This window comes from Mesitornis unicolor, unplaced genomic scaffold (assembly GCF_000695765.1).
Source record: "Mesitornis unicolor isolate BGI_N332 unplaced genomic scaffold, ASM69576v1 scaffold13134, whole genome shotgun sequence".
NCBI lineage: Eukaryota > Metazoa > Chordata > Aves > Mesitornithiformes > Mesitornithidae > Mesitornis > Mesitornis unicolor.
Genome location: NW_010180851.1, coordinates 1 through 16,953, shown reverse-complemented (window position 1 = coordinate 16,953; position 16,953 = coordinate 1). Strand labels below are relative to the sequence as shown.

The window sequence follows — 16,953 nt, the reverse complement described above, 5'->3', positions numbered from 1 at the left end:
GTAATTAACGCTTGAGAACTAAAAAGTTAAAGGCATCTAAAAGAAGAAATCGAAGTTTGATAACCAAAAAGTTAACAGCTCCTAAATCAGGAGTTAAAGTTTGACTTCTAAATCATGAATTAATGCTTGGTAACTAGAAAGTAAAACTAAATCTACATCGGAAATTAAAGTTTTCTTTGACTTTGAAATCCTGAAATAATGTTTCAAGGGGAACATTACAGTCATTAAAATAAAGCAATTTAAAACTTGAATTTTAGCTACCAGTGCTTAACAAGAGCAATTTAGACAGGGGCCTTTATTTTAAATAGGCTTGAAAATGGGGTTGGCTGAACTCAAATCCCCTTTTTCCTGTGATTTCTGCTCTCTGAGGCCACCTCCTGGGCTAAAAAAAAGTGGAGTTTTATGCAATAATGCAATTTTCCTATTAAAAATGTGATCCTTTCCCAAGAGCCTCACTGGAGGGACACCAACTTTTTTTGTTTTTCCTCAAAATGTCACTCTAACAGCCAAAAAAAAAAAAAAAGAGATCGAATGTACCAGAAACCCACGGCCGTGAGGGGAAGGAAACAATGGGATTTTTTCCTGCTCAACCCCCCCGTAAACCCTGAGCTTACTTTGATTGTGCTCAGATCCATGGGGTGTTTGATGATATCGCAATAGTCGTGCAGTCCCAGCGCCTCCACGTCCACAGGTTTGTAGAAGGGCCAGGCGTAGGCAGCGTGCTTCTTGGCGAACATCTCCTTGATGATCCCGCCGCAGTATTTCAACTGCTCCGAGATCTTGCTGCTCTTCTCCACCGCGTGCTGCTGCGAGTCGGGGACGTCTTTCTTTGGAGGCTTCACCGGGCGGCTGCTTTCCCGCCGCGGCCCCAGTTTGGTGGATTTGGGCTCGGTGGGCAACGATGACGAGTCGTGAATTGGGTCGATGGTGGTCGGCGTCGTGGTGTCTGCTTTCCTCTTCACCCCTTTTTTTGTCTAGAAAGCAGCAAATAAAGCGAGATTAAGCATCTCTGGCTTCGATCCAGTGGTGGTTTGTCTTGGGTTGGCCATCGCTTGTGACCCGAGCATAACGAGAAGGACATTGGAGAAATATTCAGGTATTTTTGACTTACGTGAGCTCTACAGCAAAATGAATGGATTATTTCTGGTAGATACAGTATGATAACACATTATATATATAGTATTATAACATATAATATTAGATAGCATCATAATTATACTATCATTATATTACAATACATTATATTAATATATACACACAGTATCGTATTTGTATATACACACAGTATTTTTATATATATACACACACACTCAATTATATTTTTTATATATATACACATTTTTATATATATACACAGTATTATAATATATATTTTTATATACACACACAGCATTATATTTTTATATATACAGAGTATAATTTTATATACACAGTTTTTTATATATACTCACACATAATACTTTATATATACACACATACAGTATGATAGTATTTTTATGTATATCTATGTATATCTATGTATATCACATGTATATTACATGTATATCTATGTATATCAAAGTATATCTATGTATACCACATGCATATTACAAGTATATCTAAGTATATCTAAGTATATCTAAGTATATCTAAGTATATCTAAGTATATCTAAGTATATCTAAGTATATCTAAGTATACCACATGTATATCTATGTATATCACATGTATATCTATGTATATTACACGTATTGTAATATTATATATGTGTATGTGTGTATACATTACATTATATCCTGAGATAAACGAGATTTCCACGCAAGAATGGGCGATTCCATACTAAATTAATCATATTAATTAAATCATATTAATTCCATATTAAAACCAACTTTAAGTGCTGTCAGAGAGGGTGACCGCAAGCTCCCAATTCCTCAAACGATGAATTTTTTCCCCGCCGTTCGCATTAACACGAGACTCCGGCAGCAAAGCTTGACCAACCACGCCATGAGGATAATTTAGGGTGAGGGTACGAAGATTTCGGGGGATAATTAAGGCCGTTGCACGGGGAGATACCGAGGGAATGACTCACCTTCACGGGCTGGGCGGGCGTTGGGATAACGGGAGGGTGCGGTTGGATGGGCTGGGGAGCCGGGGCCGGCGGCGCGGGGGCCTGAGGAGCAGGCGGAGGCGGCGCGGGAGGTTGAGGAGGAACCATCGTCATGACCGGGGTCTGGACGATGAGGTCGGGGGTGACGGGAGGGAAGGAATGAGTCGTCTGCGCCGACTGCAGGGGCTGCGGCGGTGCCGGCGTCTGCGCCGGGGAGGAGGCTTGGGTTGCGTTGGGTACCGTGGATGAGCCTGGTTTGGACGTCACTGGCGAGAGAGGAGAGAGGAAGGGTTGCGACTCCCTTCAAACTTCATTATGTTAACGGAAAGAACCATCAATGCTTTGTGATAACATTGTTTAAAGAGCAGTCGTTATTCATTAACTGCCCGTCCTTGGACAAGCAGCTCAGGATGTAACTGTGCCAAAACCCCTCCAAAAAGTGGTCAAGACCAGGCCAAGGGCAGCGCCCTCCTCTCTTCCCCTCCCCTTCCCCATTGGGGGAATTCAACCTCGAGTTTGGGACATGACCATGGCTGAACCACCCTCGGATATTACGCACCAGAGGATTGGATTAAGTGAGGAAGATGATACTTTTAGGTCTATAAATTACCAATCCAGGAGCAAAACCTCCAACAAAGAAGCTGTGTCGTTAGTGCACTCTTGAGATATCAACAGGCACAAATAGAGAATTTAATTTTACTGATTTATGATCTTAAATAGGGTTTAAAATGCTGCGGTTCAACTTAATGCAGAGCTTAAAGCGTGGGGGGTAATATTTCAGCCCTGAAAAATGGGCAAGAAAAGGCAAATTCATCAATTTGGCAGCAAAAAAAGCCAAAAGGGCTCGGGTGGGATTCTGGCAGAGCTCAGGGTGATGCGTCCTTTCAAAGGGTGCTGAGCTCAAACATCGTTATCCATCCCCAAAATTAATAAACCAGGTGTGGAAACTGCAATCAGAGGAAGCTTTAGGGAGAACAGTGGTGGTTGTGGTGCTGGGAACCGTTTTCCAATGTTTTTTTTCCCCAAAAACGAGGCCCAGACACCGTGGACGAGGGATTTTTAAGACCTCGCCAGGGTCTTTCACGGGGGAGATCTCAACTGAGAGCCCGGGGCTGCCGCTCTCCTTCCCACCCCATTTCTGACACCCCCCGTGCCCATGGGAGGATGTTTGGGTTTAATTAACGCCCCCAATTAACCAGCCCAATTTAGGCAGCCCGTACCTGCTTCCTTCCTGGCGCGGCCCCTTCCTTTCGTCTGGGCGATGACGATTTCCGTTTCCTCCTGGGTCATTTCCGAGATTTTCTGCAGGAAAAGTTTTTCCAGAGCTTCTGCCATTAAGACTATGTCATCCCCTGGCTGGAGGAAACCCAAAATACGACAAATTAGGCAAACTGTGTATTTCCAGAGAATGATTTTTGTATTTTCACCCTCCTTAGTGTTACAGAAAGGCAACAAATCTGTGGCCTAAATCCTGGTGTGTTTTATGGGCAGGGAGAGGTCACCTAGGAGATGCCATGGAGAAGAAATCCAATTACTTTTACAAAGGGAGGAAGGAAAATAGAGGGAGAAAGAGGAAAAAGGAGCTGGGCGAATGCTGGATGGTTTCCACCAAGCGAGATGTCCCCAGGGTGGTGGAAAATGTCTCTCTGTAGAGCACTGGGTGAAAAAAGGGCTCGAAAAAGCAACTTCCTTCCCAAAAACGAGGTTTTTAAAGAGGAATTTGACTGCTGGGATCCTTTATTGGGTGTGGAAGGAGAGGACGGCACCGAGTGGCACTGCCAGATCCGGAGGAGAAACCTCCTGGTTGAGAACGGGAAGGAGGAAACTGAGAGAGGATGGGATCCGCCGCTTGTCAGGACGTTCTGGAGTTGTTCTGTGGATCACCATAAAATTGGGCAGCCGGGAAAGAGCAGGTGGCAACAGAACAAGAGTTTGGATGGACGTGGAGACCATAAACCAACAGCGTGGTGACACCACATGGCCATCGACACGAGGACGGTCACAACTATTTAATACCTTCATTAATGATCTGGATGCTGGGGTCAGGAGCTCCATGATGAAGTTTCTTGATGACACCAAAATGAGGGGGTGTCCTGGTCTGAGCTGAACAGAACTGATTTCCTATTGAGTAATTTTACTTTTCAGCTCAGTCTCTTCTGAAACTAACAGCGTTGTTTTCCCAGTGTTCCCTTCTACAAGTGATAACGCTTGTATGTGATGGAAACATGGCAAGGCCACTGTCTCACTATGGGGGCCATGTCTGCACCTATGGGGAGGAACGGACCCAAAACTGACCAGTGAGGTATTGCATCCCACATATATGTCATAGTGTAAATAAAGCTGAGGGATCATGAGGGTTTCAACCCTTCCATCTCGATCCTGCAATGACCGAAGTCTGAGCAGACCCTGCTGCTTCATCTGCCTCTGATCTGATCCCTGTGTTCCTGCATCAGCTCCCAGTGCTGCTGGGTCTGGACTGGGACTTTCCCAGTGCCCAGCTCCACAGAGCCTCTGGTGATGTCACTGTCACTGGGGGAGGATTTTATATTGGTTTTATAGATATATTTGTACATATCTGTGTATATTTCATCATTTTCCTATTTACATTATCATCCTGTAGTATTAGTGTCATTGTCTCATTAAACCTGTTAGTTTATTTTCCAACCCATAAAGTCTCTCTCCCTTATTCTCTTTGCTCTTCCCTTCTAGGGAGGGGAGAGGGGTTCATAGCGAGTGTCTGGCCAGGACTTAGTGGCCAGCCCAGCCCTAAACCACGATGGGGGGGGGTTGGTGACACCCCAAAAGGGAGAGCCACCCTCCACGGGACAGTTTGGACGAGGGGGCTATGAGGAACTGTATGAAGTTCAACATGGACAAATGTAAGGGCTTGCATCTGGGAATGGATCAGCCAAGAACGCAGCCGAGACTGGGCTCCAACTGGCGATACTGATCCAATATTGATATTTATCAATATTGATAACCATATTTAATAATATCAAGAGCAGCCCTGTGGAAAGGGGACTTTGGTGGATGAGGAGCTCAACACGAGCGTGCTGTGGTTCTAAAGAAAGCCAGCGGGATGCTGGGTACATTCAAAAGGGCATCACCAGCAGGGATCAAGAAGTCGTCATCCCTCTCTATTCGTGTTTTGGTCCCTGCTATCCAAAAAACACGTGGACAGGTTGGAAAGGGTACAGAGAAATGGGGTGAGGATGCTCAGAGGACTGGAAGAGCTGAGAAAACAGGGTCTGTTCAGCCTCGGGACAAGAAGTCTTAGTGGGGACCTTATCACCATGCACCAGGACATAAAGGGTGGCACCAAGAAGCTTTGGACTCCCTTTTCCCAAGGGGACACATGGAAAAGACGAGGGGCAATGGACACGAAGTGCTGCTGGAGAGACTCCCACTGAACTCCAGGGGGTTTTTGACCATGAGATCAATCAGACATCGATGGATGGAGGGAAAAAAGGTCCAAGCACGCGAGGGCGAAGCAATGGGGATGGAGAGAAACAAGGAGGAACCAAAATGCTCAGTGAAGGTGGAGGCTTCGACCACGTCTTCAGAACGGCACCAAACCCTTCCTGTGTTATTTGCCATCCTCTTGGTACTTAAGAAGACTCAGCACAGCCTGGTGCCACCTTCCAGAACCTTCTCCGAGCTCCACCACCACTCACAGGGTTTGGTGAAGGGGATTTTCAAGTTTCAAACCAGCCTCAAGTGGGGCCTTTTGAAGCAAGTGAGAGCAAATACGACTTGGCGAGGACTTGGTTGATAACAAACAGGTTTGCTTGAGTCAGAATATCTTAAAAATGCACTTTTAAGTGAAAAAGAAGAGGAAAATATGTCTAAACTGAAGGTATCTGCTGATAAGAAGCCCTCAGGCTCAATGCTTTGCTCCCAGGATCCTTTTTGGGATCGCTGGAACAAGAAATAAGGACACAGATGATTCTTCCCTCAGCAAAACCCTCCGATTTTGGGAACTTTTCCTACCTTGTTGTAGATGTAGCAGTTTGTAAACATGGTGTTAAAATCCTGGATACATTCTTGAGCGTTCCAGTAGTAGTTATTCTCCAAGCGTTTCTTTATTGTTCCCATATCCATCGGAGTTTTAATTATTTTATAATAATCCTGTAAAAAGAGGGAGAATTCAGATATCGTCACGTGGATTCCTCCATCTCACCCCCCGGATTTCAACCCCATCAGCCTAAAATTGCATTTTAGGTATAACATCTAGGGAAAATAATACTAAAAAAAAAAAAGGGCTGGAAACGCCGTTGCTACAGAAGGGACCTCTGGAGTTCATCCAGTCCAACCCACTGGGTCTACCCATTGGTTCATCGAGGCCAACCATTGGCTTGTCACGTATAAACACTCACTCGGCGAGCCCAACCATTGGCTGGCCAAGCCCAATTGTTGGCTCTATGAGCCCAACCATTGGCTGGCCGACCCCAACATTTGCCTGCTGAGGCCAATCATTGGCTCCCTGGCTCACCAAGACCAACCGCTGGCTTGCTGGGCCCAACTCATTGGCTCACCAAGACCAACATTTGCTTGCCAAGACCAACCATTGGCTCACCAGGCCCAAAATTCACTCTCTGAGCCCAACCACTGGCTGGCTGAGCCCAGTGCTGGCTCGTCGAGCCCAACTATTGGCTCCATGAGACCAATCCCTGGCTTGCTGGGCCCAATTGTTGGCTTGCCAAGGGCAAGCATTGGCTGGCTGGGCCCAACACGCACTCACCAAGGCCAAGCACTGGCTCCATGAGCCCAGTGTTGGCTCATCAAGGCCAACTGTTGACTAGCCAAGCTTAACATTTGTTCGCCAAGGCCAATCATTGGCTCTATGAGCCCAACGTTAGCCCACTGGGCCCAGCCGTTGGCTTGCCAGGCTCAACATTGGCTCCCCAAAACCCCGCCCTTGGTCCCCCCACGCCGCGCACTTTTTTTTTCCCCATGCTCCCGCCAGGCCCAGCCATTGGCGGGCCAATCCCAACATTCGCTTGCCAGGCCCAACCCGTTGGCTCACCGAGCCCAACCATTGGCTCTATGATCCCAAGCTGACTCCATGAGCTCAACATTGGCTCACCATGGCCAGTATTGGCTTTTTGGGGCCCACCTTCGCTTCCTAGCTCAACCATTGGCTGGCCCGGCCCAACCACTGGCTTCTCAGGCCCAACCATTGGCTCTAGGAGCCCAGTGTTGGCTGGCCAGGCCCAACCGTTGGCCACGGTTTGGTCTCTGGACCTCTACTTACGGGGAGGTTCAGCTTGACGGCGTCCACGGGCTGCTGGAAAGGCCACGCAAACTGGTGCTTCCAGAGCGTCTTCAGCACCACCTTGAGCAGATACTGCAGCTGGTTGGTCTGCCGCTTGGGTTTGTTGGGGTTGGAGGTCTCCGGCGGAGGGGGATTGACGCCTACGACGCTGCCTTGCTGGGGTTGAGCCTGCGATTGCGTTGTAGACATTTGGGTGCTTTCGAGTCCGTCCCCCATCACCGGCAAATTCCTCAGTCTCGTGCCAGGGCCGCTCTCCGCCGACATGCTATTGATCCCATTGCACTCCTCACCGGACACCCTGGGGAACGATGGGAAAGGAGAAAAAATCACTTCAGCCCCATGTTTTCACTGCTTAAAAAACCTGTGCGTCCCAACAAATGACGCTTGCATTCCCTATCCCGGCGCAAGAAAGACCTTTCTGAGGCAATCTGTCTCTGGTCTAGGCAAGGAGGACTCCAATGTTCCTTCGTTGTCTCAAACGCTTTAAGAATTGGGTTCATCTCCAGAGTTGGGTTCGCCAACGCCGCGAAGAGACGCTGAGTTGGTGTTGGCCAACTTTCAGCTCCAGACAAAGGAGGGTGCCACGTTCCAAAGAATTATTTGGTTGGAAAAGACCTTCAAGGTCATTGAGTCCAACCACAACCTTTGATACGTCTCCTTTCAGCTTCCTGGTAGCTCCCACCCCACCACCACAGGGTGGCTCACCCCAATTTAATACTAAAATCTGGTTCTTAGGTGAATGTTGAGCTTCCATGGGATGTCTCAGTCGAACCACGTGGTGGACAGACCCTCCGTTAATTCACACCAGATCTGGGGACATAATCTTTAGGCAGACAACCTTTAGGTTGATAACAACTTCAAGCAGTTCAATTAGATAATCTAGGTAGATATGTTACGTTATGTTGATAACATTTAGGTAGATAATTTAGGCATTCATGTACTTTACGTAGTTAATTTATGTCGATAATCTAGGTAGAAAATTCAGGTAGATAATCTTTAGGTAGACCATCCAGGCAGATAAACTTTAAGAAAATAATAACTTTAGGTAGCTAATCTGGTAGAAAATTTAGGTAGACAATATTTAGGTAGACAATCTATAAGTAGATAATATTTAAGCAGACCATCTAGGTACAAATTTTAGGCAGATAATCTTAGGTAGACTATTTATAGGTAGATAATAACTTTAGGTAGTTAATTTAGGCAGATCACCTAGGCAGCTAATTATGTTAGGTAGTTAATTTATGTAGTTAATCTAAGCAGATAATCTTGAGGCAGGTAACTTTAGGTAGTTAATTCATGTAGGTAATCTAGGTCGAAAAATCAGGTAGATAATCTTTAGGGACATCATCTAGGCAGATAACCTTTAGGTAGACAATTTTTAGGTAGATAATACTTAGGCAGATAATCTAGGCAGGTAACTACTTTAGGTAGTTAATATATGTAGTTAACCTAGGTAGACAATATTTAGATAACCTTTAGGTAAACCATCAAGGTAGAAAATTTAAGAAGATAAACTACAGGTAGACAGTAACTCGAGGTAGTTAATTTAGATAAATTATCTAGGTAGAAAAATTACGTAGAAAATATTTAGGTAGGTCATCTAGGCCTAATCTTTAGGCAGACAATCTAGGTAGAAAATTTAGGTGGAAAATATACAGAACATAATATTGGAAGGTAAGTACTTTATGTAGGTATTATATGTAGATAATCTATGTATAAAATTTAGGGAGATCATCTAGGTAGATTATTTTAGGTACTTAATTTATGCAATTAATCTAGGTAGAAAATTTAGGTAGATGTTCTTTAGGTAGATAATCTATAGGCAGGTCATCTTTAAATCAACAATCTAAGCAGATAAATCACTAGGCAGACAGTAACTTTAGGTAGTTAATTTAAGCAGATCATCTAGGCAGGTGATTACTTTAGGTAGTTAATTTCTGTAGTTAATCTAAGCAGATAATCTTGGCAGATAATTTTAGGTAGTTAATTCATGTAGGTAATCTAGGTAGAAAAATTAGGTAGATAATCTTTAGGTAGATCACCTAGGTAGAAAATTAAAGTAGATAATCTTTAGGTAGATAATAACTTTAGGGAGTTAATTTAGGTAGATAACCTGAGTTGAAAATTTAGACAGTATTCAGGTAAATAATTTAGGCAGATAAGTACTTCAAGTAGAGAACTCTGGCAGATTAGGTAGAAAATTTAGGTCGATAACCTTTAGGTACATCATCTAGGCAGGTAATTTATAGGTAGAGAACACTGCAGGTAAGTACTTCACAGAGTTAATTTACGTTGATTACCTATGTAGGAAATTTAGGTAGATAATCTTTAGGCAGATCGTTTAGGCAGATAATCTTTAGGTGGACAATTTTTTGATAGATAATCTTAGATAATCTAGGCAGATAAGTACTTTAGATAGTTACTTTATGTAGTTAATCTAAGTAGATGATCTTTAGGTATGTTATGTTTAGGTAGGTAATACTGGCAGATAATCTTTAGGCAGGTAACTTCAGGCAGTTTATTCATGTAGGTAATCTAGGTAGAAAAATTAGGTAGGTAATCTTTAGGTAGATCATCTAGGTAGAAAATTAAACTGGATAATCTTTAGATAGGTAACTTTAGACAGTTAATTTAGGTAGATAATCTGAGTAGAAAATTTAGGCAGACAATACTTAGGTAGATAATCTAGGCAGGTAAGTAATTCAGGTAGTTTATTTGGGTAAGTAATCTAAGTAGACAATTTAGGTAGACAACCTTTAGGTAGATAATCTTTAGGTGGACAATTTTAGGCAGACAATATTTAGGTAGATCATCTAAGTACGTAATCTTTAGGTACATAATCTTTAGGTAGACAATATCAGCAGATAATCTTCAAGCAGATAACTTTAGGTAGTTAGTTTACATAGATAATCTAGGGAGACAAATTAGGTAGATGATCTTTAGGTAGATCACCTGGGTAGGTCATTTAAATGGATAATCTTTAAGCAGATGATCTAAGCCGGGTTATCCCGGCTCCATAAAACCTCACCGGGTCTCAAAACCCTGCTTAAAAAATCTGTGGTTTGCTGCTTGTATTGGCCTAAACCCAACACCGACCCCGTCACGGGCCAGGGAACTGCCACATTTTGGTCTTTAGATGTTGGTGTTTGAATTTTTCAGGGCTCAAAATCACCGGAGCAGATTTGGACGTCCCAAAATTGTTGGATTTTGAGGTGGGGTGGCGTATCAGAGCGATAAATTGGGTTTGGCTGTGTTACCTTGTAGGATACATTGCCATAGAGTTTCGCTCCAGAAAATGATGCGGAGTCAGAAGTCGCTTGGCTTGTCCATCTATCGTCCGTGGCTTCAGGCACAAATGCCTCCAGATACCGGATCTGATGGGGAAAAGATATAAAATAATAATTAAAAAAATTAATCAGAAATAAAGGCTACCTCCAGAAAATTCCGTATTTGCTCCCAAAATTCAGCCGTTTAGGGCCTGCGGTGCCCAATTTCCTTCTGCTCCCTCCCATGACAGCGGCGCTCCCAAAGAATGATTTTGTTAAAGGAAATATTGCATCACTGGTTTCATTTCTTCCCCTTGCACATAAAAGTAAAGGCTTTTAATTCCAATTTTAAATTAATTTAATTAATTTCTTCCCCTTCTGCTCTGGAGCTCTTAAATCTCAGGAAAAAAACTGCACTTAATTAATCTACAGGTAAAGAAAACACCACAATGGGTTGGGTTTGCTTAACCTAATGAATCTAATTCATCGATTCTTCATCTAATCAGTAATATCAATTATGAATTATAGATTATAAATTGATTACACATTATATATTTAACGCAGATTAGCAATCTGTAAGATTACACATCCAACCTGTATTAGATCAGAAACCTACTCTGCATTACAAACGGTGTTATGGTCAGGCTTCCTTAATTTAATCTGTTTTATAGATTAGGAATATAATCTTTATTAAAGATTGTGCTACAGCAGAGGTTTTTTCATCTATAGATGAAGTAAATAATTAATATTATCTAGAAAGAACCACCCCAAATGGTGCTATGGTAGATCTTCCTTAGTCTAATCTAAATTACAGATTAGGATTTAATGTACGTTGCCAATTATACCATAAATGGTGCTACACTCCTGTTTCCTTGATCTTATCTGTATTAGAGATTAGAAATCTAATCTGCATTTTAGTTTATTTTATGGATTTGGGTTTTCTTAATCTATTGATGAAGATGTGTTACACTCAGGTTTTCTTAATCTAAAAGTACAGATTAGATTTCTAACCTAACGACTTCTAATCTAACCTAATTTAGATTAATCTGGTACAATCTGTTATAAATGCCGCTACATTCGCATCTTCTGAATTTCTTAATTAAGATCTTCTCTTAGGTTGAAGATAACCTGAGCACAGCATACCCTTTATCTATAAATCAATAAATAATTAATGGGAGTAAAATAATTAACCTGTAGAAGAAACCCCAAGGCCATCGTTAACAAACGACACTTTTACCCATGGCAATGGGGAGAAAAGGGGAAAGGGGAAAAGGTGAAACGGGAAGGGAGGAAAAAGACCACTCCAAGCTCGTTGTATTTTAATTTCTGCTTTATTTTTGAACCATTTCCCGCAGAAACTGGGGCTCTCTCGTGACCCTTTGTGCCTCGGCTCCACTGAAAATCCCAAAACTCATCACATTTCCACCCAGAAAAATCGTATTTATTCTCGGGCCTTTTTCAGGCCACCTATGCAGCCAGGACAGCAAGGAAATAATCTTCATTTATGTTTCATTTCTGGGGGGAGAAGCGACTTCTGGGCTCATTTTTCTATGGTTTGGAGGCAAAATCTTGGCGTCAAAAGCCAAAGAGGCGACACCAAAGGAGTTTTATGTAGGGTTTTAGGGTTTTTTTATGCAGTTTTAGGGGTTTACGCAGGATTTTACCGTCAACATTTAAGGGCGATGGGTTCCTTCGCCATCACGTAAACGATGTGTCCAAATCGCCCATGTTTGGGTCAACCGCGTGGTTCTGAGGTGGTTTTTGAGCCACAGAAAGCAGTCGGTGAAGACTGTATCAGCTTTATGGCGCCTACGCTTTAGTTCCCAACTCAATGGGACCCCTTCTGTCCCCATGTGAAGTTTCCACAGTGAAGCAGACGTCCACCCTAGGGACGTGGAGGTCCACGCTGGAAGAGAGCGTCCAAAATACGGCCCATGGAGGTCCACAGTGAAGCCATTTCCCCACCATGCAACCCGTGGTGGTTCACGCTGAAGCCAGTCGTCCACGGTGAAGCCATCTGTCCACCCTGCGACCCACGGAGGTCCAAGGTGGAGCAGATGCCCACCCCACAGCCACGGAGATCCACAGCAGAGGAGATCGCCCACCCTGTGGCTCATGGAGGTCCACACTGAAGCTGTTTGTGCACCCCACGGCCATGCAGGTCCACAGTGGAGCCACTCAAGCATCCTGTGACCCATGGAGGTCCATGCTGAAGCTGTTTGTCCACCCTACGGCCATGGAGATCATCCAAAATACGGTCCATAGAGGTCCACAGTGAAGCCATTTCTCCACCCCACAGCAACAGGGGACCACAGTGGAGGAGATCGTCCAAAACACGGACCATGGAGGTCCACACTGAAACCATTTCTCCACTGTGCAACCCATAGAGATCCATGGCAAAGCCATCTGTCCACCCTGTGACCCATGGAGGTCCAAGGTGGAGCGGACGTCCACCCTACAGCCACAGAGATCCACAGTGGAGATCATCCACCCTGTGACCCAGGGAAATCCACAGCGAAGCCATCTGTCCACTCTATGGCCACGGAGGTCCACGGTGAAGCCACTTATCCATCCTGTGGTCTACAGAGGTCCATGGTGGAGGAGATCGTCCACCCCACAGCCCATGGAGGTCCACAGTGAAGCCATTTGTCCACCCTACAGCCCATGGAGACCCACGGTGGAACAATGTCTACCCTGTGGCCTACTGATATCCACAGCGAAGCCATTCATCCATGGTGAAGCCACATCAACCCTCTGGTCCATGAAGGAGCCATCTGTCCACCATGGAAACCATGGAGGTCAACAGTGGAGGAGACTGTCGACCCTTCAGCCCACAGAGATCCATGGTGAAGCCATTTGTTCACTCTACAGCCATGGAGGTCCGTGGTAGAGCAGATGAACACCCCACGGTCGTGGAGGTCCACAACGGAGCCATTTGTCCACCCTGTGGCCCATGGAAGTCCAGACTGAAGCCATTTGTCTCCCATGCAACCCACGTAGGTCCATGGTGGAGGAGATTTGGCCCATGGAGGTCCACAGTGAAGCCATCTGCCAACTCTCTGGCCCATGGAGGTCCACAGTGGAGGAGATCATCCACCCTGTGGCCCATGGAGGTTCACGGTGAAGCCATTTGTCAACCCTCTGGCCCATGGAGGTCCACAGTGGAGGAGATCATCCACCCTGTGGCCCATGGAGGTTCACGGTGAAGCAGACGTCCACCCTATGGCCACAGAGGTCCAAAGTCGAGGTCGTGGAGGTCCACAACGGAGCCATTTGTCCACCCTGTGGCCCATGGAAGTCCAGACTGAAGCCATTTGTCTCCCATGCAACCCATGCAGGTCCACAGTGGAGGAGATCATCGACCCTTTGGCCCACAGGAATCTACAGTGAAGCCATTTCTCCACCCTGCGGCCACGGAGGTTGACACTGAAGCCATTTGACCACCCTGTGGCCATGGAGGTCCACAGTGGAGCCATTTCTCTACCACGTGGCCTATGGAGGTCGATGGTGAATTCATCTGTCCACCATGCAACCCACGTAGGTCCATGGTGGAGGAGATTTGGCCCATGGAGGTCCACAGTGAAGCCATCTGCCAACTCTCTGGCCCATGGAGGTCCACAGTGGAGGAGATCATCCACCCTGTGGCCCATGGAGGTTCACGGTGAAGCCATTTGTCAACCCTCTGGCCCATGGAGGTCCACAGTGGAGGAGATCATCCACCCTGTGGCCCATGGAGGTTCACGGTGAAGCAGACGTCCACCCTATGGCCACAGAGGTCCAAAGTCGAGCCATTTCTCCAAAATTTGGCCCACAGAGGTCCACGGTCGAGCCATTTCTCCACCATGCAACCCATGGAGATCCACAGTGGAGGAGATCGTCCAAAATACGGCCCATGGAGGATCACACTGAAGCCATTTGTCCACTCTATGGCCCTGGAGGTCCACGGTGGAGACTGCCCACCCTGCAGCCCACTCAACATACGCTGGAGCCTTCCCCAAATTCATTATTTCAACACTGTTACCTCAAACTCAAATCCCATCCACCCCCAGAGCACAGAGATGGACGGAGGAGACAACAGGACCTGGGTGCAGGTGATCCCACAACTCAGGAGTTGTTGAATTAAAGCGTCCCTATTTGAAATATGACATTTTTAACCCATTTTTCAACTAATCTGCCCCAAATTTAAGCATCTTATAGACAGATAGATAAGACTTCAGAAAGCCGATTGCTCATCACGTCTCGGCTACGTCCGTAACCAGACACACCTTGGAGATTGTTATTATTGGAAACAATAAATTATTAGATACAATAAATCTAAAAATCTTGTCAAAATATTCAGGTTTCACAAGACCAACCAAGAAATTTTAAAGCTGAAGCCGTAAAAAATGACAGTTGTGAATTTGGGGTGATTTATTTATTACCAAGCCTTTTAGGGCCAATTACCAGAAAGAAAACAGGCGCAGAAGTGAAAATTCTGGATAAAAACACCGAAACTCATCACATTTGTCACCTCTTTCTGCCCCTTTTCCCTGCTGGAATTGGGTCCCTTGATAAACCAGATTTTTTCTCTCTGGAAACACCCCCAGAAAGAGCGTTTATTGCCCCAAAATGCTGGAAAGAAGCCGCACGCCGTAAATTGTGCGCTCACGGGCAGAGGAGTGAAATTAAATACCTGAAATTAAGAGTTGTTCCTTAGATGTTTTTACTAATTAATTACCTGAAATTAAGAGTTGATCCTTCGAGGTTTTCGGTTCTTCTTCACCAGCTGAACCCTCTGACCTTCATTTTCGAAGCTACGATCAGAAGAAAGATCTGGAAGGAAAAGAAACGCCCGTGAATTCCGAATTTCAGCCCAAAAAAACCCACGGCTGATTTTTCATCCTTTGCTCTTTTTTGTTCTCCAATTTTCTATTTTTATCGGCAGGAATCGATGCGGCTGAGTCACAAACACAGAACGATGAAAAGCATCGCAACGCGGGTGTCGCCTGGGTCCAAGACCACCAGCCAAAGCGGAATTTAAATATACTGAGAAAAAATGATTTAATTGGAGCTAACGGACCCCAGACACCTCTTCTTGAGAGCACAGGACTGCTCCTCGGGTTAAGTTTTCCCCAGACAACAAAAACCAACCCATGGATTACCCAGGAAAGCTCTTTTGGGCACAAGAAATCCTTTCCAGTTGTTTCAGTGGTTGCAAACCCTGGATCAGCAACGTTCACGTGCTGACTTTTTGTAGGAATCACCCAAAAAAGGAAGGACCAAACCCACCAGATCTATGCTCACAACACGAAGATGATTTCCAGGAAGACAACGGTAACCACAACCAACTGAACCACAATCGACTGACTGAACTGAACCACAACCAACCACAAGTGACCAAAAAACCGCAACCAACCAATCACCAACCACCACCACTGACCAATGAACCACCCACAACCAACTGCTGTCAATCAATCCCAATCAACTGCTGCTGCCACCATCAACCAACCACCACCCAACCAACCACCAACCACAGCACACTGACCAACCAGCCAACCATAACCCAGCCGGCCAACCACCAGGCACAACCCCCTGGTCAACCACCAAACACAACCAACCAATGAACCGCAATCACCCATGACCAACTCACGAACCGCAACCACCACCAACCATGACCAACAAACCACAACCACCACCAACCCACAAACCTCAACCTCCAACTATAACCACCAACCACAACCACCCGCCACCTGCCACACCCCCAACCACAACCACCTGCCATACCAGCATCAATCACAACCACCACCAACCTCTCACAACCCACAACCAATCACACAATGAATCACCAACAACCAATGAACTGCCACCACCAACCAACCACCAAAAACCACTTGCAACCCACAACCAACCAATGAACCACCACCACTTGCAACCAACACTGAGCGAAGCTTGGCAAGTCTGGAGATGACACCAAGCTGTGCGGTGCCATTGAGACGCTGGTGGAAAGCGATCCACCAAGAAGGACCTGGAGAGGCTGGAGGTGACCCGAGGACCTCATGAGGTTCAACAAGGCCAAGTGCAAGGTCCTGCGCATGGGTTGGGACAATCCCGGGTGGAGAATGGATGGGAAGATGTTGAGGAGCTCAAGATGAGCTGGTGATGTGTGGTCGCAGCCCAGGAAGCCAATCACAGCATGGTTGGGGCTGGACCTCTGGAGATCTCATCCAATCCCCTGCCAGAGCAGGATCTCCTGAAGATCACCAGGACCACATCCAGGATGAGTTTGGATGTCTCCAGAAGAGACAACCCAGTATTTGAACCAAAGAGATTTGGACAGGCTGAACCGATG

At 45.4% G+C, this 16,953-nt stretch overlaps 1 protein-coding gene across 1 annotated transcript; it reads right to left on the bottom strand.

Moving 5' to 3' along the window:
- Positions 1–332: 332 nt before the first annotated feature.
- Positions 333–10,720, bottom strand: LOC104539637 (bromodomain-containing protein 4-like). Its single transcript, XM_010183223.1, has 7 exons — positions 10,617–10,720; positions 7,339–7,657; positions 6,075–6,212; positions 3,305–3,440; positions 2,067–2,350; positions 615–974; positions 333–374 (listed from the first exon to the last, which is right to left on the bottom strand). Exons 1-7 carry the CDS (start codon positions 10,634–10,636, stop codon positions 333–335), a joined length of 1,299 nt encoding a protein of 432 aa, XP_010181525.1. The 5' UTR covers positions 10,637–10,720.
- Between the last annotated feature and the right edge of the window lie 6,233 nt (positions 10,721–16,953).